At 41.4% G+C, this 26,357-nt stretch overlaps 1 protein-coding gene across 2 annotated transcripts in view; it reads right to left on the minus strand.

Moving 5' to 3' along the window:
• Positions 1-10,386: 10,386 nt before the first annotated feature.
• The window catches only part of VILL (villin like), a 156,912-nt gene continuing 140,941 nt past the window's right edge, over positions 10,387-26,357 (minus strand). For both annotated transcript variants that reach the window (XM_073677775.1, XM_073677773.1), the window contains exons 10-20: positions 26,075-26,228; positions 25,667-25,767; positions 23,395-23,532; positions 22,055-22,213; positions 20,957-21,136; positions 20,709-20,854; positions 19,986-20,130; positions 17,169-17,357; positions 13,255-13,323; positions 11,970-12,251; positions 10,387-11,858 (exon numbers count right to left, since the gene is read on the minus strand). In XM_073677775.1, the coding sequence (XP_073533876.1) occupies positions 11,745-11,858; positions 11,970-12,251; positions 13,255-13,323; positions 17,169-17,357; positions 19,986-20,130; positions 20,709-20,854; positions 20,957-21,136; positions 22,055-22,213; positions 23,395-23,532; positions 25,667-25,767; positions 26,075-26,228 (1,677 nt within the window). In that variant the 3' untranslated portion in view covers positions 10,387-11,744. The remainder of the gene's footprint in view (positions 11,859-11,969; positions 12,252-13,254; positions 13,324-17,168; positions 17,358-19,985; positions 20,131-20,708; positions 20,855-20,956; positions 21,137-22,054; positions 22,214-23,394; positions 23,533-25,666; positions 25,768-26,074; positions 26,229-26,357) is intronic.

Raw genomic sequence — 26,357 nt, forward strand, 5'->3', positions numbered from 1 at the left:
TTTTCAATAGATATATTTTTGTGTCACAACAGTCAGGAGACACTACTGTTTTTCTTTACGGAAAATATACCAAAACCTGAATAATAGAGATTTTTTTACTGTGGGATGGCAAAACTACAGTTATTGTTTACTGGGGTATACCAGACTTTTTTAAATATATAGATTTGCGGCTGAACAGTGAGCGACACACTCAAACTGTTTTTTTTTAGATACCAAAGGCCCAAAACTGGATAGTACAGAGATTTGACCCGTGGAACTGCAAAACCACACTGGGATTTGTCGGGCCTACACCAGACTATTTTCAACAGATATATTTTTGTGTCACAACAGTCAGGAGACACTACTGTTTTTCTTTACGGAAAATATACCAAAACCTGAATAATAGAGATTTTTTACCGTGGGGTGGCAAAACCACAGTTATTGTTTACTGGGGTATACCAGACTTTTTTAAATATATAGATTTGCGGCTGAACAGTGAGCGACACACTCAAACTGTTTTTTTTTAGATACCAAAGGCCCAAAACTGAATAGTACAGAGATTTGACCCGTGGAACTGCAAAACCACACTGGGATTTGTCGAGCCTACACCAGACTATTTTCAACAGATATATTTTTGTGTCACAACAGTCAGGAGACACTACTGTTTTTCTTTACGGAAAATATACCAAAACCTGAATAATAGAGATTTTTTACCGTAGGGTGGCAAAACCACAGTTATTGTTTACTGGGGTATACCAGACTTTTTTAAATATATAGATTTGCGGCTGAACAGTGAGCGACACAAAGGCCCAAAACTGGATAGTACAGAGATTTGACCCGTGGAACTGCAAAACCACACTGGGATTTGTCGAGCCTACACCAGACTATTTTCAATAGATATATTTTTGTGTCACAACAGTCAGGAGACACTACTGTTTTTCTTTACGGAAAATATACCAAAACCTGAATAATAGAGATTTTTTACCGTGGGGTGGCAAAACCACAGTTATTGTTTACTGGGGTATACCAGACTTTTTTAAATATATAGATTTGCGGCTGAACAGTGAGCGACACACTCAAACTGTTTTTTTTTTTAGATACCAAAGGCCCAAAACTGAATAGTACAGAGATTTGACCCGTGGAACTGCAAAACCACACTGGGATTTGTCGAGCCTACACCAGACTATTTTCAACAGATATATTTTTGTGTCACAACAGTCAGGAGACACTACTGTTTTTCTTTACGGAAAATATACCAAAATCTGAATAATAGAGATTTTTTACCGTGGGGTGGCAAAACCACAGTTATTGTTTACTGGGGTATACCAGACTTTTTTAAATATATAGATTTGCGGCTGAACAGTGAGCGACACACTCAAACTGTTTTTTTTTTAGATACCAAAGGCCCAAAACTGGATAGTACAGAGATTTGACCCGTGGAACTGCAAAACCACACTGGGATTTGTCGAGCCTACACCAGACTATTTTCAACAGATATATTTTTGTGTCACAACAGTCAGGAGACACTACTGTTTTTCTTTACGGAAAATATACCAAAACCTGAATAATAGAGATTTTTTACCGTGGGGTGGCAAAACCACAGTTATTGTTTACTGGGGTATACCAGACTTTTTTAAATATATAGATTTGCGGCTGAACAGTGAGCGACACACTCAAACTGTTTTTTTTTTAGATACCAAAGGCCCAAAACTGGATAGTACAGAGATTTGACCCGTGGAACTGCAAAACCACACTGGGATTTGTCGAGCCTACACCAGACTATTTTCAACAGATATATTTTTGTGTCACAACAGTCAGGAGACACTACTGTTTTTCTTTGCGGAAAATATACCAAAACCTGAATAATAGAGATTTTTTACCATGGGATGGCAAACCACAGTTATTGTTTACTGGGGTATACCATACTTTTTTAAATATATATATTTGCGGCTGAACAGTGAGCGACACACTCAAACTGCTTTTTTTTAAGATACAAATGGCCCAAAAGTGGATAATACAGAGGTTTGAACCGTGGAAGTGCAAAACAACACTTCTGTTTCTCTAGCCTACACCTGACTATTTTCAACAGATATATTTGTGTCTGAAAAATCAGAGACACGCTTTTTTGGGGGGGAGGGGTATTTGTACAATGTGAAGGAGAAAAAAAAAAGAGGATTTAGATGAAAAAAAAAAGGATTTTTCCTGTCCCCTGAGACCTGGAGCTAAGTCCAGCAATTTCAGCAACAGGAGCAGCACATAGGACTGTAATGCAGCGTTTGTTGGTATAACCACTGCGTCTCCTATACAGCCTGCCTGCCTGATATCTGAGAAGGACTGTTTGTTTGATCTGGCAGCCTTTACAGACCCTACACTAACTATTTCGCAGTTTATATCTCTCCCTAAATCAGCAGCTCTGTCCCTACACTGTCTGATCCGGAGCGACTGTGTCCAAGATGGCAGCGCCCGGTTTTATATACTCGAGGTGACGCTGTGCGGCCAGCCAATCACAGTAATGCCCACAACCAACATGGCTGCGGCATTACAGTGACTGGCTGGCAATCCGTGCATGTTCATTGGCTCTGTAAAGAGCGCCAAACATGCAGGGCGGAGACCCGAGCTCCCGCCCGAGTAACCCGGAAATGCTCGGTGCTCGCCGAACATCCCGAGTAGCGTGATGCTCGGGCGAGTACCGAGCAGTGTCGAGCATGTTCGCTCAACACTAGTTGTGATGTCTCACCCACGTAGATTAAGCCACAAGGACATTTGATGAGGTACACAACGTAATTTGTGTCACATGTGAAATAATCTTTTACGGCGTATTTTCTACCTGTTTGGGGATGGTGGATGGTGTCACCTTTTGAGGATATTGTGACATTGATGGCATTGGAGGCATGGGAAGGTACCTTTTTTGGGTGTTTGTAAAAATCTCTGACGGGACCCTGGTTTAGTCGATCCTATGTCTGCACGGACCAGTGAGTCTTTCAGGTTCGGTGCTCTTTTAAAGCATGGTAAAAAACGGTTGGTGGAAAGCGGTTATAGTGGGGTACCCTGTTTGGAGGATGTTCCAATGTTTACGTATTGTTCTGTGTAGGATATAGGCCAAAGGATGGAATGTATGTACAAACGGGATGCGGTCAGAAGTGTCTGGTCAAGGTTGCCTGTGATTTTCATGTTAGTCATGTAAAAGCTCACGGGGGTATCCTCTTTCCTTGAATTTGAGAGTCATCTCTTGTATCCGTTGGTTACGAAGTGGTTCATTAGTGACTATGAGTCTAACTCTCTGGAAATGGGATTTGGGAATAGCGCGCTTCATAGGGGCCGGGTGGTTGCTTGAAAAATGTAATAAGGTATTGCGATCATTGGGTTTACTGAAGAGATCGGTAGTCAAAATACCTGAATCCTCTTTAATGACTAAAGTGTCAAGGAAACTGACCTGCTTTGGGTGATAGTTCATGGTGAAACCCAAACCGGGCCATGCTGAGTTGAGGAAGCTGGAGAACTCATCCAGGGTTTCCTATGGGCCCCCCCATATGCAAAAGATATCGTCAATGTAGCGCTTCCATAGGATGGAATGCTTTTGGAAAAGTTGGCTAGAGTATACGATCTGTGCCTCAAAGGCGGCCATATAACAGTTTGCATATGGGGGAGCCACATTAGATCCCATGGCGGTACCTTTGGTTTGCAGGAAGAAAGTGTCTTGGAATAGGAAGTAGTTCTGTGTAAGGACCAGGGTCAATAGTTCCACAGAAAGGTCTATGACTGATAGATCAGTGCGTGAGTCCCTAAGCATCTGTTCCACTATGTTGATGCCTTGGTTGTGAGGAATGGAGGTGTAGAGACTCGTTACATCTAGAAAAATCCAGAACATTTCTGCATTGTGGGCACATAGCCTTACACTCATTCATGTGAGCCTTTAGGGCTCACCATCATCACCATTCAGTACCAACCTATAATGCTACTCCTAACAGGACACTGAGTAAACATGGACTCTTTGTTACCATTCTGTGAATCAATTGTTTGTATCTGTTTATTGTGGTATGGGTGGTTACTGTATAGGCATGTTTAAATTATACTGTGGGATATACCTTTTGGCTAATCTGCATTTCCTTATGTTCCAGATAACTCTAAAAGGATTGCTCCTGTTCCACAACTGTGTCTTCCTCATATCCCTCCTGCACAGTGTAACGCACTCCCGCAGTGGAGCGCACTTTGCTGTCCTTGGATGCGACTTCCTGTCTCCTGGAACGCACTCTTCCGCCGAGTGACACACACGCACGTGCGCATGCGTGCACTCTGTCCAATCAGACGCGGGCACTCATTCATCCCGGCCATTCCGCGTCATCTCCTGTGACGTCACCGGACATGTGCGCTCTCTACGACGCCCAGAGCCTCTCACATTGGCCACCAGTTACTGGTTGTCCCGCCCACTCACGATTCATATACAATCAGGCTTCCTGGTCACAACCATGCCAGCTACCAGCGGTGGATGCCGCGGTCACGCCAGCCTCCTCACCTGCTTCACCACTGCGCCCAAGGTATGTTCAGTCCAACTAGACACTCCTACACAGCAGCCTCACGCTATACTGATCCTCCACTGAACCACCATGTGCCTTCCTCTCATAGGAATCCCAGTTCTGGGACACTGCACCCTCCCACTCCTTGCCCTATTCCCAGCAAGTGGGTAGGTTATCTAAACTTGCATTTGCATTATATGATTTTCCATTATGAGACACTATGACCTATTGTTTTCATTTATTTTTATTTTTTCTGTTAAATATATATGATACACAAAACAAGACATATCTTCACCTGTAGTACACTGATGAAGGTCTTACAGACCGAAACGTTTAATTGCTGTGGACTGCTAAAATAAAAAATCAATTCTACTATTGGTGTGCCGAGGTTTCTCTTCATATCTCCACGGTTTTGGACCCTACTCGTGCACCCTGGTCCAGTAGTGCTGCGTCTTCTATTATTATTGCCACTTGGAGGCTGACACTATTATTACATTCTAAATAAAAATTGGCTCCTCCCCAGTAGACTATACCACGCCTCTTAGCCTCAGGCAACCTCAGTTTTGTGTAGTGTCAGTTAGAGGCGAGGTCTGTCTCAGACTTGTCTTAGTTGCTAGGTAAAGCGGTTTTTCTTTTTTTTTGCTTCAGATGAATGTCTCAGGGTAACCCGTGTATCGACAGAGAGTACAGGCAGTAATTGTTCAGTCCATATCCTCTTGAGTCAGTGTGGCCGGACCAATGTACCATGACACAGACGGTAGTCAGGTACTGGGACGAAGGTCTGTTAGACAGCTAGCTCCTACTCGTCCCACATCGAACGTGCGTCTGCATTTTTCTCCCTCACTCTCCCTTCCCTAAAGTACCTGGGGTGGTGAACCCTCCTAGACGCTAAAGGGGCTGTTTGGCTCCAGGGGAAAAGGATGGGCGGGCTGTGGCTTCAGGTGCACAGCATAGCTGCCTGGACTCCCTGCTGGCCCTCTGGATCTCTCCTCGGCCAGTCCTGGTTGGTCGGGCTGCTCTGAAGGTGTGGTGAGCGGGCCGTCTGTGTTCCTGTGGGTCATTCGCTTAATCTCTCGGTGGGGAGGGCCCGTACGCTGGTCTGTAAGACCGGTGTGCTTCCCGCGGCCGCGCTTAGCCTCTGCATCCCAGTGCGTCGGGTTCCTGCCATCTAGCCCCACTCCTTCCTCTTCCTGGCAGCAACGAGGCAGTTTAAATTGGTTTGGGGATCCTATCCACATCGGCATCTTCCTTTCCTTGGATTATGACGTTTCATCGGTGGAACAGACAGCGGCATGGACACTGTTGGCTTCTGGTGGCTGATACTGGCTAAAACCTTAACAGCTTTTTCCTCACTGTTCAGAGGCATTTTTTTTCTATTCCTGTCGCTTCCCTCTGTCTCACATAATGTATGAGTCAAGAGAGGACAGTGCACGCCCATCTCGCAACCTACTCTAGTCACTTATTATGCATGTGTTGCCTGCAATGATAAGTTTTCCACAGATCAATCTGTTGCCTATTGCACCTTTTGTACCCCTCCTCCCTTCTTATGCCTCCTCAGAGGAACCCTATGATTTTGGAAGCAAGTATAGCCCCTCCTGCCTGGGCCCGTGATCTAGCCCAGTCAGTAGCCAAACTAACCAGGGTGTCCAGGATGCTTGTTACAGTTGTGTAGCGATTGACATTGACGAACACTACCCCAGGTATAGTCGCTGCAAATGAGTCGGACCCTCTTGCTGCCCCACACCAGTATGGCTGGTCGCGGCTGAGATCCAAGCAGCTGTGGTTTACCTAGTCTTCCAGGTCTCCCTCCCGAGCTTGGTGACAATGTTACTTTTCTCCCTCTCTGGAGGTACACTCCCCCCACCTCCCCCCCAAGGCTCGAGCTTTAGTCCCAGCTCCAAGACCATGTTAGACCCATCTCAGTTGGTGAAATTAATGGAGATGATGGAGAGTCTGGTGTCGGCTGTTGACTTGTCTCTGGGGGTGTTGTCTGAAGACTTGACCCACTCTCTAATGAAACTGTTTTATTCAGGAGAGGTAAGCACATTGCTAGATTTTTCTCTAAACAGAAGGAATTTATGGAGGTCCTTCAGAAGGCATGGGAACACGCAGACAAGCATGTTCAGAAGCACAGTCATATGGAGGTGTTTATACCTTTTCACGGCAGAGCTTGTGGCATCCTGATCCGCTCCACCGGTGGTAGATACTCCTGTATCTCGAACAACTACTTTGCCTCTTGGGAGGAAGCAGCTCTTCGAGACCCCACGGACAGACATATCGAGTCAGTGGCTAAGTCTGCATTCGAAGCAGCGGGCTTTGTTGTGCTTTTGATGCTTCTAGGGTATTCAAGGCAGTCACTTGGGCTTGGGCGAAGCACTTACGGCCGAGTATTCTGGCTGGTTCCCAGGAAGTGGAACTAGTGGAGGTGGCAGATGCCTATGTTCAGCATTTTTGGATACGGTGGAGTGTTCTGCCTAGGCAGCAACCAACTCTGTGGCCATTCGACTCATTTTATGGCTTAAAGCTTTGAGGGCAGATGTGGCCTCCAAGAAGTTTCTTACGGGTTTGCTGTTTCAAGGGGTCACTCTTGTTCGGTGCCAAACTGGAGAAGATTATTGCTGATGCCACTGGTAACAAAAACACTCTGCTTCTTCGGGCCAAAGCAATCTGCCCATTCCATAGGTGGGGGGCTTTCTGGTTTTACCACCTTTGTCAGTTTCCTGCACTGGATCATTGTGGCCATCAGGTCAGATCAATACCTTCTCAGGGGTCAAGGAGATTGCCTTTTAAAGCAACCCCCGCTGGCCACTCTCTAGGAGCAAGTAATAAGTCCACTGGTTCCAGAGGCAACAGAACCGTTAATGTCTGATGTGCGGTCCCACTTGGGATTCTTCCTGGGTGGGTTGTCTCCTCTTCCATGAGGTATAGCTGGGGGCGAGAAGCGATCTGTGGGTCAGAGAAGTTGTATCTTCTTGCTACAGAATAGAGTTTGTCACACTTCCGCAAGATCGTTTTTTCAGATCTCGTTCCCCCAGCATAAGAGCCAGTTTCGATGAGAATATAGCATCCTTGCTTCAAGCAGGAGTAATTATGAGGGTTATCTTTCAGAACACTTCCGAGGTTTCTACTCAAACTTATTTGTCATCCCCAAGAAAGATGGCTTGGTTCGGCCCATCTTCGATCTAAGGCGACTGAACAAGTTGGTTGCGGCTACACCATTTACAAATTCTTCCTCAGGCAATTGCGACTAACCCATTGGCAATTCCCTGGTTACCTATTTCCGCCACTACATCTTCTGGCCAGACTCCTTAAGGTAGTCAAGGCAAAGGGAATTCCAGTCAATCTCATCGCACCAAACTGGAATCTGAAGGGCTGCTACATGGACGTGATCAACCTTTTGGCACACGCCTCTTGGACTCTCCCTCACCATTCAGACCTTCTGTCTTGGGGTCTGTTCTTCCAACAGAATTTACAGTCGCTCAGTTTAACAGCATGTTTGTTGAAGCCCTGATTCTGAGGGCAGTGGGGTTTCCAGAACCAGTCAGCCAAACCATGATCGGGGCACAGAAGTCCTCTTCGCTGCGTATCTATCACTCCACTTAGAGGGACCCTGCCTTTTGAGCTACTTAGAGATTTTGGCACTTCATATTGCTTTTTGGGTGGCTTTCCTTATACCCATTACATCTATAAGGAGGGGTTCTCTGTGTCCCCCAATGAAGACTAACGAGAAACAGGTTTTACGGTGAGTACCAAAAATCTTTATTTTTCACCCACTCCTGATTTTGGCTTACAAATAATGATGTAAAATACTGAATGTGTGAACATGGCTTAAAAGGGATTGTACAAGGTTATAAATTCAAGCCTTCTTTCTTTAAAAAAAAAGTGAATCACCTGTCCACAGATTGTGCCTGGTACAGCCATACTGCAACCTTTTGAAATAAAGGCGTCATGTTTTTCTAGCCCCAGATAAAATATCTAATTATGTAGCATTATAGATAACGTATTTATAGCTATACAGTAGTGTTCAAAATAATAGTGTGTTCAAAAACATACGCAAAATCTTTACTAGTTTTTATTTCCATGCATTGGGAACATTGCACACTGTTTTCTAATTCAAAACATGAAGAGAAATGTATATAAGTTTTAACTACTTTACATAAAATAACAAAAAATGACAGTAGGGCTGCTCTAAAAAATAAGTGTTCATGTCTGCATTTGTCTTTACTAACTCACAATATGTACTCTTTTTTTGAGGACTTAGCATTCATGTGAATAACTGTATACCCACAGTTTTATAGAACTGCTTCACATCTATATTGCATAGAGTTAACCAACTTCTGGCCTCTGTCAACTATTATTCCAGCCCAGGATGCTTTGACTACATCCCACAGTTTTTTGGCATTTGTTGGCTTTGCCTCAGAAACTGTATTTTTGATGTCACCCACAAGTGTTCTATTGGATTAATGTCCGGGGATTGGGCTGTCCACCCCATAACCTCAATTTTATTGGACTGGAACCAAGATTTTGCTTGTTTATTGGTGTGTTTATGGTCATTGTCTTGTTGAAACACCCATTTCAAGGGCATATCCTCTTCAGAGTAAGACACATGACCTCTTCAAGTATTTTAATATATGCACACTGGTCCATAATCCGTGGTGTGCAGTAAATAGGTCCGGCACCATAGGAGGAGAAACATGCTCATATCATGAAGTTTGCACCACCATGCTTCATTGTCTTCAGAGCGTACTGTTGCTTGAATGCAGAGTTTGGGGGTCGTCTGACGAACGGTTTACGGCCCTTGGACCCAAAAAGAATAATTTTACTTTCATCAGTCCACAAAATGTTCCTCTATTTTTCTTTAGGCCAGTTGATGTGTTCTTTGGCAAATTGTATCTGCTTCAGTACATGTGTTTTTGTTTTTTTTCTTGTTTTTTTTTTTTTTAACAGTGGGACTTTGCGCGGACTTCTTGCTAAGAGATTAGCTTCACACAGGCGTCTTCTAACTGTCATAGTACTCACAGGTAACTTGAGACTGTCTTTGATCATTCTGGAGCTGATCATTGGCTGAGCCTTTGCCATTCTGGCTATTCTTTGACCCATTCGAATGGCAGTTTTCCGTTTGTTTTTTTCTCTGCTTTTACTTTCCATTTTAAAGCATTGGAGATGATTTTAGCTGAACAGCCTATCATTGTTTGCACTTCTTTATAATTTTTACCCTCTCCAATCAACTTTTTAATCAAAGTATGGTGTTTTTTTGAACAATGTCTTTAATGACCCATATTTCTCAGGCTTTCAAGGAGAAATGCATGTACAATGTGTGCTGGCTTCACCCTTAAATAAGGGCCACCTGATTCACACTTGTTTCTTCACAGAATGATTGATTTCACTAATTGAACTCCACACTGCTATTTTGAACAAACCCCCTTTCAATTAATTATTCAAATACACAAACTCAAACACATGCAGATCATGAATGCTGAGTCTGTTAGTTTTCTTAGAATCTACTGCACCAACTGGTGAATTGTTTGATATGTGGTAATATCATTTATACCAAAAACAGTGATTAATCTGATTAGTCATATTGGACTGCTATTATTTTGAACACTACTGTATACACACACATATATACTGAAATATTTGTGTATTTATTTTTATTATCCAATTTTATTTTTGGAGCAGCCAACTTGGAGTTAACATCTGGTTCAAGCATTTGCATTACATCAGTCACATAAGAAACGAAAAATCACTAATCAACAATTTGGCTACTATCAAGACGTGATGTGGGCATGCTATGTATCATGTTGGGTGCCTATTGTACAAACAATATTTAAACTACCAGAAAAAAATAGATTGATGGACCTCTCTTTCAACCAAATAAAAAAGGACAATACAGTGAATTTCCACAGTGTTTATTGGATCTCACAATAGGATTAAACAAACTAGAATAAAAGAAAAAAAAAAGGTAATTTAATGGTAACATGTCATTAAAATGCTGCCCAATGCTTTACTAACAGAATGTTAGAGAGCAGGGGGAGCGGAGCTGAAATATTGTTTTGTAGAGGAAGATTCAGAATATCTCGAATCTTTGAGTGACATCCCTGTTTATTCGGGTTCCAGTGGGTGTACTGACTCACTAAGGACCACTGGACTCTTGTTTTACAACATGATGCGGGCATTCAGGCTACTTGTTCAATGTGACAGATTCCCTTTAAAACATGCACAATGGCACATCATTGATATTTAAGGAGCAGGAGGAACAGATCTATAGTGTAATATATGATATAATTCTACATATAGACAATAAACAACATTTATCAGCTTTATCATGGCAACTAAATGTTATATGGACAGAACAAATACACATATAATTAGATTCCTGTGGGAATACAATACGTCATTTAAAAGGATAAATTGTGTGAAATCTGGTATACAGAAAAAGCAGTGGATAAACAGTAGCTGGCAAACTATATTTATATATTATAAAATAATACAATTATAAAACAATATCTGTGTTTTAAAAGCACAATATTCTTAAACCCAATTATAGCAATTCCAATTATCGTTAGAAGTAAAGAATGAAACAAAAAAAAGCAGTGACGACTGAATATTCTACCTAAACTGGCCCCCGAAAAGCCATTATGGGATCCTAATTGGATTTGTGACTGAGGAAAGTATAGCCATTTGGCATCATGATTCATTGTCCTCTATTTATTTGGAGAGTGCGGAAGTTGATGATCCATAAAATACTCATGTTAAGGCTACTGGCACATGTTCAGTATTTGGTCAGTATTTTACATCAGTATTTATAAGCCAAAACCAGGAGTGGGTGAGAAATCCAGAAGTGGTGACGTGTTTATATTATACTTTTTTCTGATTGTTCCGCTCCTGGTTTTGTCTTACAAATACTGATGTGAAATGCTGACCAAATACTGAACATGTGAATGTGGCCTTAATCATGTCGTAGGTAATGCTTGGTACTTGGTCGGTGATCCTGAAGCTAAAACTACAGAGGTTAATTATTTATATGGACACCTATCTATAAAGACGCATATAAATAGTGTTTTATAGTAGAAATAATTATTGCAATAAAAGCTGAAATTTGCAAAGTCTTGGCGTCTGTGACACCACAGTCCATGGATGGAAATGAACACTGGAGGGCTTTGGCCGTACGGTTTGTGTAGTGCTTTAAAATATACAGTGTCTGTGTGTGACGTTCCCCTTTAAAGTTTAAAAAAAAAATTTGAAAATCTATTAAAAGAGACCATTTTGCTTCTTGATATTTTGTTGCTTCCATTTGGGCAGTTGATAGAATTGGGCTTTGGGCATCCCAAATATATTTTCAAAGTCGCCATCAGACAAGTACATCTATAAAAAGGAAATTAACTTATTACTTCATTTGTACAAAAATGCTTTTACCTATACACATAGAAAGCCACTCATGCAGTATGGATCCTAACTTTATGAGACACTGCTTACCTCTTTTTTGGTCGGATCTACACCATCGGGTAAATCTTCTGCAATTTTGTTAAGAAGCAGACTCTTGTCAAAGAACTGATTTCCGCTGCTCGGTGTGACTATCTCTACTTTAGGGGGCTTCTGGATTGGTGCTTGATTTCCATTGGTATTGGCATGATTACTGTTGCTCTGTGGCTGGCCACCATTGGCATGTGGCTGATACGTAGGAACATTTATGTTGTTCTCTGTCTTTGCTGGGGCAACAACCTTATTTGTGCCTTTCAGATTTGTGTTCTGTAAGTCCTAAAAGGGCAAAAGTTAAATTAATACAATATAAATATAGATTCCATATAGGGACTGGATTTCTATTAGTGCTGAGCACTACCTTCATGTTAAACATGGTGTGTGAACCGCAGGCAACATATTATAGAGCAGAAGTAACTATACATATTGATATATAGTATTACGGGAAAAAAGTCAGTATAACTGGTATTTATTTAATTTATTTCTTTAGCTGAATTTATTAATTAATTGATATCCCTTCTCTTCTAAATTTAGAAGTCTAGTAGACTGTCAATAGGCACTCCCCTGCATAAAACGTGATCAAAACACATAGGCCCTGATTTATCAATGCTTTTACGCCAAAAAAGTGACATAAAAGCTCTGAAAAGTGACAAGTTTTTAGCATTTTCAGGTCAGTTTCTCCCAGCTCTGTCAAAGTGGGTGGAGGTGGGGTGGTTGGGGATTTGACAACACTGCTCATCTAATTCATGGTGAGTTGTGCCATTTCCACCACAAAAATCTCACAACAGTACCTGACGGGAGTAAGATTTCTGGCGTGACGCATGGAGGTACACTCCATTGTCAGACGCCACAGATTCATTAAGACAAGGCGTGCACTTCTTCATGAACCAGGAGTGTCTGACTCCATGCTCACTTATCAAGACTGTTGAGAAAATCGCCGGTCTTGATAAATCGAGGTCATAACTCCTTCGGAAACTTTAATGCCATGCGTTTTTCTGCATCAAAATATTCAATAGCAATATATTCTGATTATTGCATTTTTGCTTCAATTTTTGTTGCAGATTTGATGCAACATTTTTTGGATTTTCATGCAGAATTGTTACGTTTCTACACTTAAAAAAAAAACATGTTTTTTTTCAGGTTCCTAACTGAAGCCTAAGGGAAAAAGTGCATCAAAAAACTTTGCTTGAATTATTAAACGCAGCAGAAAAAAATGCAACATTTACGCTTTGTAGAAACATGGCCTTATGCCTCGTCTGGTAAGACAATCCAGCAGACTTACCACACTGATCTGGGAAATAGCGGAGACCTCACCCAGGTTCTTCTTCATGTCTTCATAGGATAAGTCAGACTGTTGGGAAAAGAACATTTTCATTTTAATTAGAAAGTAGCTAAGGGGAACTAATATATTTGCATTTTTTAATAGGATTTACTACTAATTGTTCCATTAACTATTTCGACTTGTGTCACACTTACTTTCTAAAAATTCTTATTGACAAATGGTGAACTTGTTGTGTTTTTCTGATCATATACCATCAATCAGCAAAATAAATGATAGCTGTTGTGTTGACTATTTTTCCTTCTCTCCATGTAGAGAGCCCAAACTATGGTAGCTCCCAATTCTCCTACTATTATTAGTGCTATGTGTCATCTGTTTTGACTTCATTTTACATCCTTGATGCTTGTTTTTTCTTCTCCGTTTTTAACTTTTTCAACCATTGACTCTTAGCAATGAATCAGTTAACAAAGGATGGAACAGATGGAAGTTTTTTATCTGTTCTTGTTGGATCCCCATAGACTAAATAATCCACAAATAGAGAATAGGACATGCTCTTAGATTTGAGGAGCGGAGGCACGATTTTGTTTTTAATACTGATCACACGGACGTGTACAATGGATGTGTGAATGTGGCCTTAGAGTCTGTTTTGGACTAGATTACCTTGTGCTTCCTAGATGAAATGATTTAGATTTTCTACTCCATACAGTGATGTAATTTGAAGCTTGTGGACGTTAATTCAAAATCTCCATCAGGGAACCTTTTAGCCTATAAGCTCCAGGGCTTGGGTACAACTGCAACCCCTATACCCATTATGGTTATGTCCCAGACTGTACAGCTACATAAAATCTAGTCTAAAACTGTGATGGAATATGTTCTGCTCCAAATGTACAGTGGTGGCCAAAAGTATTGGCACCCCTGCAATTCTGTCAGATAATACTCAGTTTCTTCCTGAAAATGATTGCAATCACAAATTCTTTGGTATTATTCTCTTCATTTAATTTGTCTTCAATGAAAAAACACAAAAAGAATTGTCCTAAAGCCAAATTGGATATAATTCCACACCAAACCTAAAAAAGGGGGTGGACAAAAGTATTGGCACTGTTTGAAAAATCATGTGATGCTTCTCTAATTGGTGTAATTAACAGCACCTGTAACTTACCTGTGGCACCTAACAGGTGTTGGCAATAACTAAATCACACGTGCAGCCAGTTAACATGGATTAAAGTTGACTCAACCTCTGTCCTGTGTCCTTGTGTGTACCACATTGAGCATGGAGAAAAGAAAGAAGACCAAAGAACTGTCTGAGGACTTGAGAAACCAAATTGTGAGGAAGCATGAACAATCTCAAGGCTACAAGTCCATCTCCAAAGACCTGAATGTTCCTGTGTCTTCCGTGCGCAGTGTCATCAAGAAGTTTAAAGCCCATGGCACTGTGGCTAACCTCCCTAGATGTGGATGGAAAAGAAAAATTGACGAGAGATTTCAACGCAAGATTGTGCGGATGGTGGATTAAGAACCTCGACTAACATCCAAACAAGTTCAAGCTGCCCTGCAGTCCGAGGGTACAACAGTGTCAACCCGTACTATCCGTCGGTGTCTGAATGAAAAGGGACTGTATGGTAGGATACCCAGGAACACCCCACTTTTTACCCCAAGACATAAAAAAGCCAGGCTGGAGTTTGCCAAAACTTACCTGAGAAAGCCTAAAACGTTTTGGAAGAATGTTCTCTGGTCAGATGAGACAAAAGTAGAGCTTTTTGGGAAAAAGCATCAACATAGAGTGTACAGGAAAAAAAAGAGGCATTCAAAGAAAAGAACACGGTCCCTACAGTCAAACATGGCGGAGGTTCCCTGATGTTTTGGGGTTGCTTTGCTGCCTCTGGCACTGGACTGCTTGACCGTGTGCATGGCATTATGAAGTCTGAAGACTACCAACAAATTTTGCAGCATAATGTAGGGCCCAGTGTGAGAAAGCTGGGTCTCCCTCAGAGGTCATGGGTCTTCCAGCAGGACAATGACCCAAAACACACTTCCAAAAGCACTATAAAATGGTTTGAGAGAAAGCACTGGAGACTTCTAAGGTGACCAGCAATGAGTCCAGACCTGAATCCCATAGAACACCTGTGGAGAGATCTCAAAATGGCAGTTTGGAGAAGGCACCCTTCAAATATCAGGGACCTGGAGCAGTTTGCCAAAGAAGAATGGTCTACAATTCCAGCAGAGCATTGTAAGAAACTCATTGATGGTTACAGGAAGCGGTTGTTCGCAGTTATTTGGGCTAAAGGTTGTGCAACCAAGTATTAGGCTGAGGGTGCCAATACTTTTGTCTGGCCCATTTTTGGAGTTTTGTGTGAAATAATCAATGATTTGATTTTTGCTTCATTCTCTTTTGTGTTTTTTCCTTGCAAGCAAATTAAATGAAGAGAATAATACCAAAGAATTTGTGACTGCAATCATTTTCAGGAAGAAACTGAGTATTATCTGACAGAATTGCAGGGGTGCCAATACTTTTGGCCAGCACTGTAGCTTTAGACTGTATTATTATCTGTGGGCGTTATTGTGGCTGGGCCTCATTATTGTGCCAGACTGTGTACCCACTAAAGAATGCTCTAGTTCTCTCCTTGATCAATCTCACTCTAATGATAAAAGCACTATCAAACACCATATTGTTTCCAGTATGTATATTTTGGTCCCAGTTCATCAAGACCAACATTTTTCAGGCAGGTCTTGATGAGGAGGTGTGCTAGAGTCAGACGTTCCTGATTCCTGAAGAGGCATGTGCGTTCATGTGTGCCTCGCCACAAATCTAACTCCAGTTTCCAAATTTGATGGGGGGGTTGCCCCACTCCTCCATGCCCCACCCCTCCATGCCCCACCCCATCCTGCTGCAGCTCCGCCCACTTTTCAGAGCTGGTGGATAATGGCTTTAGATTGCAAAAAGTTTCAAAATCTTAGAGCAAATTAATGCACTGTGTCAAATTCATATAGATCACCTTCAAGGATATATTTAAAACAACACATAAAATCCTACATCCCTGTATAAGAAGGCAAAGAGATGAAAGTACTAAAATATTGATGCTGATGACACCGTTTCAGCATTGTTGGGGTGGTAGCCCAGGTAGCCGCAGGTCTGCAATACCAGTTAGTCTAAAACCTTATTCATTACATCTAATACTTTGATTTGACTTGGCGCTCCCTGTACAATCTTTATGATACAAAATATGTAATAAAATATGCACATGTGTATGACACAGTATATATAATTGACATTTGAAATACTTATCAACCATAGGCACTTGCACTTTATGTATGATTATAGTATCTCTATGTCTGGATCCCGGTCTCAGCACTGTGCACTTTAATAATCTATTTATATCTTATCTTATATTTTGGGGCTCTCAATCCACCGAACCCTTATCAAGAAACTACAGGGGCCTATGCTTGTAAATTTATCAGACCTATAGTACTGCCTGTTCGCTACAAAAAAGATACCTTATGCTTATGTATTTTAATGAAGTTTTTATATTCATTATATCAATAAAAAATCTATATTTTAGTACTTTCATCTCTTTGCTTTCTTATACAGGGATTTATGATTCTCTGTTAATGTTGTTTTAAAATCTTAGAGCAGGTTCACATTGCGCCCAAATTTTGTAACCTTTCAAAACTTTTTACACCAGAATTCTGACACAAAGCTCTGCATTCTTCTAAGCCAGCACTAAATCCTACTATTTTTCTAGGGCCATTTGTAGTGTGCATTGTCAGGTGTCTTTATATCTTCAATCCTACTTCTACATTCATATCAACCTTAAATTAAACTTACTGAAAGTCAATGTATCTTTAGTATCTTATTAATCAAAGAAAACCAATGACTTAATATAAGAGACAATCTATGACTGTAGAGAGACTGATCTTACACTCCATTTGTGAGAGTCCCAAGCATTGAACCAGCCAGTGAAGGTAGGAGGCTCATGACCTTGCTTTACGGTAACAATTGGAGTTGATAAGTCTCGGCCGGCGGGATGAGATTTCAGGTATTCTTTTGTAGAGTTAATAGATTCATTCTTCTCATACTCATTTGCTGACTTGCCAATCCAAAGGAAAAGCTGAAATGAACAATAAAAATAAATATTTTTAAGGTCAACTGTAAAAAGGCATTTTTACCCTGAATACGTACTGTACCTGTTCTAGTAATCTCCAGAATGTGAAGAACTTGACAAAATTCCCATTGGAGCTGATAGTAAAGCCTGTTGGTGCTCCCAGTTTGCCTCAGTTACAATTCCTATCTGTACATGAAGTGGCAAAACTTGAAGCTTGTAAGCCCCAATGCAAATCTTCCAAAGGGACCTCAACTATCATGGGTCTTGAATATTGTGACACCCCAGGGGTCTGGTTGCCACAGTAATAGAGATATTATGTCTGAGAGCAAGTGGGAGGTTTCTCTGGTCAGGAGCCCTAAGCATGCAACACGGCCCACCCAGACCTGGGAGGGGAGGAATCTGCCCTTATAAACTGGGTCTGGGGCGGGATTAGGTTAGACAGAGCCTGCAGAACAAGCAGAGCAGTCAGAGCCTGGAGTAAAGTTCCAGACACAGGAAAAGATACATCAGGAGCTCTGTAGGAGCAGAAGCAGAAGGCCAGGGGCTGTGAGCAGAGATATAGCTCGCCCTGGCTGAAGTTACTAAAACCGGACACAGGAGTCCGAGGCTGTGGGGACTGATATATACCCAGCAGCAGAAACCAGCCGGCAGGGGATTCCAGGTCCTCTGGCCATAGAAGCCCGGAGGCTCAGTCACAAAGAAGGAACCAGCGCCGCCATCCAGGAGCGGAGGCTAACAGAAGGCCCCAAGTCACCAGCCATACGGGTGAGCACAACACGGTATACTCAGGGACGTGGGCTACTTGTAACCGCTGACAGCAAGGTAGCCAGGAAGAGTGCAGATAAACGGGGAGGCCTACAACTCCACCTGGCCAGGGGAACTCCTGCTTGCTCACAGACTGACCAGGCCTCTTATGCTAGCCAGTACTCCCGGGAGGGTCTGCCTTGTACCATCAGTAAAGACCCTGAACTGCACCTCACGTCTCTGTGATTCCTTGCCGCACCAGCACCATTAGCACTGGGACCCTCACACCATCACTCCCATCATCTCTCACATTAGCTGCCCTGAGGCAATACTTCTCCCGTGGGGAGTTATCCCATACTCGGCTGCACAAACAACATCAGCCTCAGCGGTCGGCAGCGCAGCGGCGGTCCCCACTGACCGCAATCCACGGGTGGCGTAGTCGGACATTTGCTATACATTAAGACTGCCACTGGTTTGACCACCCTGGGCACGGACCGGGTCACCGCCACACGGAGACTACAACCCCCAGCATTCTACAACAGGCCCGGCTCCGGGTTCCCCTGCACAACACAGGCCCAGGGGGCACGTCAATATTATGTCTACTCATATGGGCAGAAGAGATTTTTAGGCCCCTCTGGGCTCCAGGTCTGAGGAGCATCCGCAACCCCTGCACCCACTACAGTGATGCCCCTGTGTACATGTACTTGTTATGTACCTGGTAACACGTCTGTATTCATGTTTGTATTTTTATATCATAGCTTCTCAAATTGTAAAGTGACAGGTGAGGGGCAGGTATGACAGAAGTTTTGATATGCTGCACAGGTCTTTTATAGGTTGCACCAATTTCTGGTTCAACAACATAATTGCCTCATTTTAATAATATACTGGGAGAAAAATGAGAGCTAAATTGAGATAATCTTTAATTCTGTCATTGACTTTAATCAATAGTGAAGTTCAGACATCGCCAGGTTCTGGCTGGTAAACCTTGTTTTATACATCTACTGCCACTATTCCCTAAAGGCCCATTTAGACAGGCTACTAATCAAGGAACAAGTGGTCCTGATTGTTCACCATTCTAAACAGGTTGGCAGTGGCAGGCACCCAATGAATGAACAAATGCAGGCTTCAACATCTTCGTTCTCAGCAGCACATTGTCACATGTAAATAGGACATGTGCTACTGATAATATGATATTCTTTGCACACAGAAAATGTATATTAAAGGGGTTGTCCTGTCTTAGGCTACAAGTCTTCAGTCATTCTATATGACTGTACGCTGTGAGGATTCTCCGGTGCCAAGTATGCGATTTGCATACATGTGGTTGCATGCTGACTAGACATGTGTGGCCTCGCTCAATGTAAGTGTATTGAATAAGTCTGGACACAGTCTAGTTGGAATGTGGCCAGAAGTATGCAAATCGCATACTTGTGATCACATGACAGCCCGCTCCTGGGATGGGCACAGGAGAATCCTCACCTCCCAAGACCGAACAACTCTTTTAACAATAGAAGTGCAGTCACCCTGCCTAAAAGGGTCATTAAATAACCCCTGATCAGCTGGCGGCCTGGATTGTAACATGAAAACTAAGCACTAGACTGTGACCGAAAGAGCACTCTATCAACCTAAAAGTGCCATGCTTATCTACCAACTCTAGTAAATTTGTAGTTAGTAGAGGAGGTATTTATAGAGAAGCAAAAGCCAACATAACATATCGTGCCATGCATCTCAGGGTAACATTTATATTTTTCATTATTGTGATAAATTGTCTTTCCTAACAGAATTCAAGAAAAGCTGACATCTGTTTTTGAAAGAATTCCTCTGCTGGTTGCTTTGGTTTTAGCATATATCACAATTATCTTGTTACTTTCTGCACTGTCAGACATCACATACCTCTTCCCAAGTATCGAGCAACATGACATCATCTTCATCAAGGTCACTCTGGTCGAAATCTACCACTTCCGTCATAATGAAACGACCCGATTGATTGGAGCACTCAAAGAGTCGGGGCTTGTACTGCACTACGGTCTCCTGGAATCTGTACAGAATATTAGAGATCAAATTCATAAGATAGTGCAAGAATACAGTTCGGCAATAATTTCTTAGAGATTCTAAATATTTTTACAATTTTTCTATTTGATGTAGGAAAAAAACACATTGGCAAAAAACATAAAGTGAAAAACAAAAGTAAAAAAAAAACAAAAAACAATATGTTGCATTTATTATTTCCTTATTGATTCTCACATGCAAATCATTTTTTTTTGCTGTATGGGAACATTTTTAATTAAATCTATTTACAGAGTTGCTTAACTTTGCATTTAGAAAGCAGATGAACATTAAATGAACATAGCCTTTAAAACATTTTGGAAACATAACATATTTCTACATTTAAAATGCTTATTGTGTGATGATTATTGGGGGCGTATTAATCCTTGAAAATGTCTACTAGATTGGAGCTCAGCGACAGTACTAGACATAGCCTCATATGTTTGATTATTGTGTGGGGTACTACAGTAAAACTCTGAGGGATCAAACCATCAACCAATAGCCACTTGTTAGCCAATGTTAAGTTTTTTAAAAACTGCATTACATGTATAGTAATCTAATTGCTCCTACCTCTTATCGCTAGAATATGGGGCTTTTCCACCCAGAGCCACCCAGAATTCAGCTGGCTCTTGACCCTCCAGGATGGTTTGCTTGTCTTTGGTGGAGATAATATTTGCCACCGTCTTTGCCATTTCCCTCTCATCTCCACTGCAGCCCTAAGGGATAATTTACAGTTTCAAGGTTATGAAAGACTGTGAACATATAGCCATGTTATAAACCCACTGGTTACAGATGGGAAAGGTGAAGTTTATACTGACCTTTCCACACCACAGGTAGCACACAGTGTCAGTCTTCAGTACAAAAACATCATTGGAATTCAGAGAAGAGGCTCTGTCCGGGACCTCGGTGGCCTTGGTGTTGTATTCATCAGTTCCCCTGACCTGGAACAGTCGGACTGCAGGCTCTGGGTCTGTATTTCCCTTGCGACTGGTTCCTCCCTATTACACAAGTGAAAATGTACTTGATATGAAATTACATATTACATTATTATGTCTCCACCAATAACTTTGAGTTATGAAAGAAAAAGTAGGCCTCCATACTTTTTCTGTGTACCCGCCCAGGCTTCACATATGGTATATCTCCCTATAGGTGATCTACACGAGTTAAATGAAAATGTAATTCATCAGACCAGGTCACCTTCTTTCATTGTTTCATGGTCCAGTTCTGATGCTCATGTGCCCACTAATTGGGGCTTTTGTGGTGGATAAGGGTCAACATGGGCAATCTGATTGGTCAGTGGCTACACAGCCCAATACACAGATGTGTTCTAACACCTTTCTATTATCAGTTTCAGCATTTCTGCTACAATGGTTCTTCTGTGGGTTTGACCCATACGAGCTCAATTTTTCCCCAGTTGCTATTTCTTCGGACACATTTTAATTTATTGCACCCTCTGTTCATCTGAACAGTTTATGCATTAAATGATTTACCGATCGCTGGCTTCTGCTGTGTCCAGTGCTGCTCCATTATGTCCTGCATCTTTTATCCAGCCAGCTTACACATTGTCTTTTGTGTGGACCAGAAGTCACTTTTTGAATGTAAGTCCATGAGACTCAAAATAAAGTGGTCAAAGGATCATTAGTCCTCTGTGGAAAGTGGGCAAGCCAGAGCTGTGGATAAATGCTATAGTAGAGGGCTGGAGCAGAGCTGGAAACGGCAGAAGACAGCAACCGGACAGTAATTTAATGCATGCACTGTTCACATATAACTGAGGGCTAACAGAAGGTGTAATAAAAATAAACTACTGGAGTGGTCCTTTAACCATTCTCAGACCTCCCCTTGAAAGTAGGACATTGATAGTCCTCAAAGCAGCTACTACAGAGATGGATAGAATACACAACATAGGACAATATTACCTCATAGATAATCATCTTTCCTTTAAACATGGCCTGGAAGTGTTTTGGCTCTTTTCCCATGGTCACCCGTATTTGTACTGGCTGATCCTGGTATTTGCGGTCCAGCTCTACAGCATGATAGGCACATGCTGTGATCTCATCTTGTGTGGCATGGCGGCCCTGCCAGTATCATACAAAATATTAATATTCTAAATAAAAGACATCTAGCATTAAAATGTATGATCATATCGGCAAATTAAACTATAAATCAACAATGTGGTTAGATGAGCATTAAAGGTGTTGCACCAAGTTAATAAGTTACCCTGTATTGATTTGATAGGGGATAATTCATTGATCTCCTGTGGTCCCATCAGCTCTATGCATTTTCTGCCAGAGATAGCCAAGTACTGGGGGTCCCAGTGGATGGAACCACAGTGTTCAAAACATTATTCCCTATACAATTTTTAGGGGATACTGTAAGTTATTAGCATGGCACGACTCTTTAAAGAAGATCTAAAGAATCCGCATGTCTGATTTAGTAAATACTTGAATTTCTTAAAAAGCAACAATTCTGGAGAATCTTTTCTAGCAACTTTGTGTTGTGCCGTCTCTCCATCATTCCTCTGGGAAAAAACAACAAAGGGCTTGATTCATGATTAGATTTTTCTTTTAGACACTTTTCTTTTTTGTCTTGTTGTATTCATTGTCGTTTTTTCCGTAAAATTCTTGAAAATGGCGCACAAGGGTTCATGAATTTTGCTCATAATCAAAAATATTCTTTATTTTTATCTTTCACCTTTTTGCACCTATTTAGTGCCAAAAGTCACTTGATCCATTAACATGTGACATGCAATTCTAACATTTGAGCAAAAATTTCTGGAGTACAAAAATAAAATCATTCCAGGGAGATACTGGACACAAAAATTGTGCAACTTTTTAAAAAGTTGTAAATAATTACTCTGTCGCAAACATCTGGATTACAATAACCACAACTACAATGGCGAACAGAGAAAAAACATCAAGAGGTTGAAAATACAATTCAAAATAGTCGCTACTTAGAAGAATTTAGAGCAAAACTGTAAAACATTGGCACAAATGCAAAAATCCGGCTATTTGTATGAAAAAATTAACAAAAAATGTAAAGCAGCACAACTCTTTGACAGTGGAGTAATTACACTGAGTTGTCAATTTATTTATACATTTCCAGGAATAAGAAAAGGAAAAGCAAAATCCAAAGTCCTAAGAAAAAGATGCTAATTTTAAGGGAATTTAAGAACTGACTGGTCTTCTTCAAAAAAAATAAAAAAGTTTAAATGCATATGTTCATCCAGAAATTATTTCCCTGGCCCATCGTCACTTACCAGCCACATGTACAGCAGATAATTTGGTTTCCCTGATTTGATGTATGTGTATAGCACCAGATAACAATCTCCTCCATAGAATCTCCCATATATTTTTGGATCAACTGCTTGCAGCTCCAGATTTTCGATTCTCCAAATCTATGAAAAGAGTTTACAAAAACTAAATCTGCTTACAGAATGATCATTTATGTGAATTGTTCCCTATAAGTGAATTTTAAGTTTATGAATTTTATGGAGTTTATGGAGAAAAAATGATAATGGATAACTTTCTGTCTTTGGGAGGACCTGTGTCCTGTGTGTGTTTTTTAATCATGTCCTATGTACTGTGTCTTGAGAATAATAAAATTTTGCATATATTTGTACATTAGTGTCTTTATATCTAATTATTAATTGTATTTGGTGCCTTGGATGTGTCCCAATCCTCCTTTTTTCTTTTCCTCATGCCCGCTTGCATTTATGGGGACATTGGCACGAATATATAATTAAAATTTAGTGTGGTGCTAGGTCTGCCCCTTACTTCTATCCTTAGGATAGGTCATCATTGTCAGATCAGCAGGGGTGGGACACCTGGCACCCCTGACGATCACCTGTTCCTGATGCAAGCAGCGGTCAGAACTGCTCAGTTGCAGAGTACCTGGCCGCGACCACAGTAACGCTGATGGAGCTGTACAGTAACGCAACCTTCGGCCACTGCTGGCATCAGGAACAGCTGATCGATGGGTTTCCTGGGTGTCGCTCCCCGACCAATCAGATATTGATGGACCTATCCTTAGAATAGCCCATTAATGTTAAAGTCCCGAACAATCTCGTTAAAAATTCGAAGTAATTTTTCTGTATCGCTCTTATCCATGCCTATATGTTTACATGGAAACAGACAACAAAACCCTGTGTCATCTGAACTGGCAATTAGAGTTGGTGTGAATCAATTCGCAGGGCTCTGTCCATCGGCCACATCAGTAATCGGTGGTCACTGGATGGGAGTGACACCATCTCCGGCTCTTCTTTTAATTAGCCAATGTCACATGCACGTCATGCCGATGACGTTGCGCCAGGCCGGCTAATCAAAAGAAGAACCTTAGAAGCATCAATTCTACTGTCAATCATATTGCCATTTATCTAATAACTAAAGGAACAGACTACATAGGGTTTGTCAGCTGACTATAGTCATAGAATCAGGCTGATTCAGAGAAGTGGGACAAAACATTATTGTGTATTAGAATGATTGTTATTTTTTTCAGTTTTAGATTCAGGGGAACAAAAAAAAAATTAGCTATAAAGATGTATAATGTCTTTAAAAATGTCACATGTAAAAATGAGCACAGTGTGGTATTGTGTGTTCCATCATCCCATACATATCTATAGTGTGTAATGTACAATAAGACGTAGAGATGGGCAAATTTATTTGAAATAAATTAGAATTGTACAAAAATCTGTAGATTTTTTGTATTCTGCTCTATGCAAATTCAGAAAAATGGCAGCCAGCTGAGGCTGCCATGGTGCTGAACAGTGGAGGGCTGGCAGAAAGGTAAAAAAGAAAACAAAAACATACTCACTGATCACCTCTCTGCCCCCCCTCCTCCCCCTGTATTCTGTCCGGTCCTCCATGTCTCTATTGCACCGCATTAAACACTCGGTGTTCACTGTAGGCCAGATCAGGCTCTGGAGTCCACTATGCGTGCTCCGGGGTCTACTCATGACCAGATGTCTCGGCCTACAGGGAACATCAGGTCACGACTTTCTGGCACAAACCCTGAAGCGTGACTGCACATACGTAGGTAATTCTGGGGCCTGCTCATGGTCGGAAGACTCTGCTTAGAGTTAACACTGGGCTGTAGATGGGACACGACAGGCACAGAGGACTGGACAGCGGACAGGGAGCAGCTGGAGAGGTTGGTATAAGCATTTTCTTAATTTTTACATCTTCTGTTTATTATGTTCTGGCATCTTTCTAGGGAACATTTAATCAGCAGAGAATACACAGGGGAATTCAAAGCAAATTTTTGTCAGATCAGCTCATCTCTAATAATAAGGGTTGTATAGATGGAAGTGAATATCATCATGTCATTGGGGTCAGCTAAAAAGTTGGACACCACACAAAAGAGGTCAAACGGAGTCCAAAGTTTTATAGTTAGACTCTGTTTGGCTCATAAAAGTCAATAGATTTATCAGGGAAATGTCTGAAAGCATTTTTGGCTATACAGACAGAGGCCACCAGAGAGAAAAACTGTTTCTTTGATGCTCGTGTAGTCTGTGGAAAACATTATCTGCTCACCTCCACCTTCCCTGAAGCATCATCCACCATCCGCTGTTCTGCTGCTAGGTCAGGTCTGGCATACAGCTGATTAATGTCAAATTTCACTTGATCCACCTTAGCTAAAGAGAAACGAGTTTTTATTAAAGCTCACAACCTAAAGAGTGCAAATTATTTTGCAAATGATTCCTCGTACCTTTATCAGAAATAGGCAGATATTTCACTGACTGAATTTTTAGTCCGATAACTAGGGTTTGTTTTTCCTCATACATGCTCAGATTCTCACCAATGATCTAATCTGAACGCATTTAACAGATCCTATGGTCGATGGAATTGAATGGTGGAGCTTAGACCCATTGACCATCATTGCTGTTAACCATCTCGTATATCATATTCTTCAATACCAGATAAAGGTAAAGGACATCTTACCAATCTTGCCCACATTGTGTATTTTTCCAAGTCCTTGCGTCTCTCCAAAATCTTTCCAATTCTGGAAAAGCTGTTTAAACATGGTTGACTCAGCTCCGTCATTGATTACCTCTACATTAGTTGTAGCTGGATATCCTTTGCCCTGTATGAAACCCTACAAACAAGGCATAGTAAAAAAAAATATTAAGATCACTTAAAAACAGCAATCAGAAGCTCTAAGACTTACCAGGGAAATAAATGGAAAACTATCAATAGATGGAAACATATTGAGAAAGAACCACCA

Source organism: Phyllobates terribilis, unplaced genomic scaffold, assembly GCF_046119375.1.
Source record: "Phyllobates terribilis strain yellow unplaced genomic scaffold, ASM4611937v1 Scaffold_4__5_contigs__length_816908805, whole genome shotgun sequence".
NCBI classification, from domain to species: domain Eukaryota; kingdom Metazoa; phylum Chordata; class Amphibia; order Anura; family Dendrobatidae; genus Phyllobates; species Phyllobates terribilis.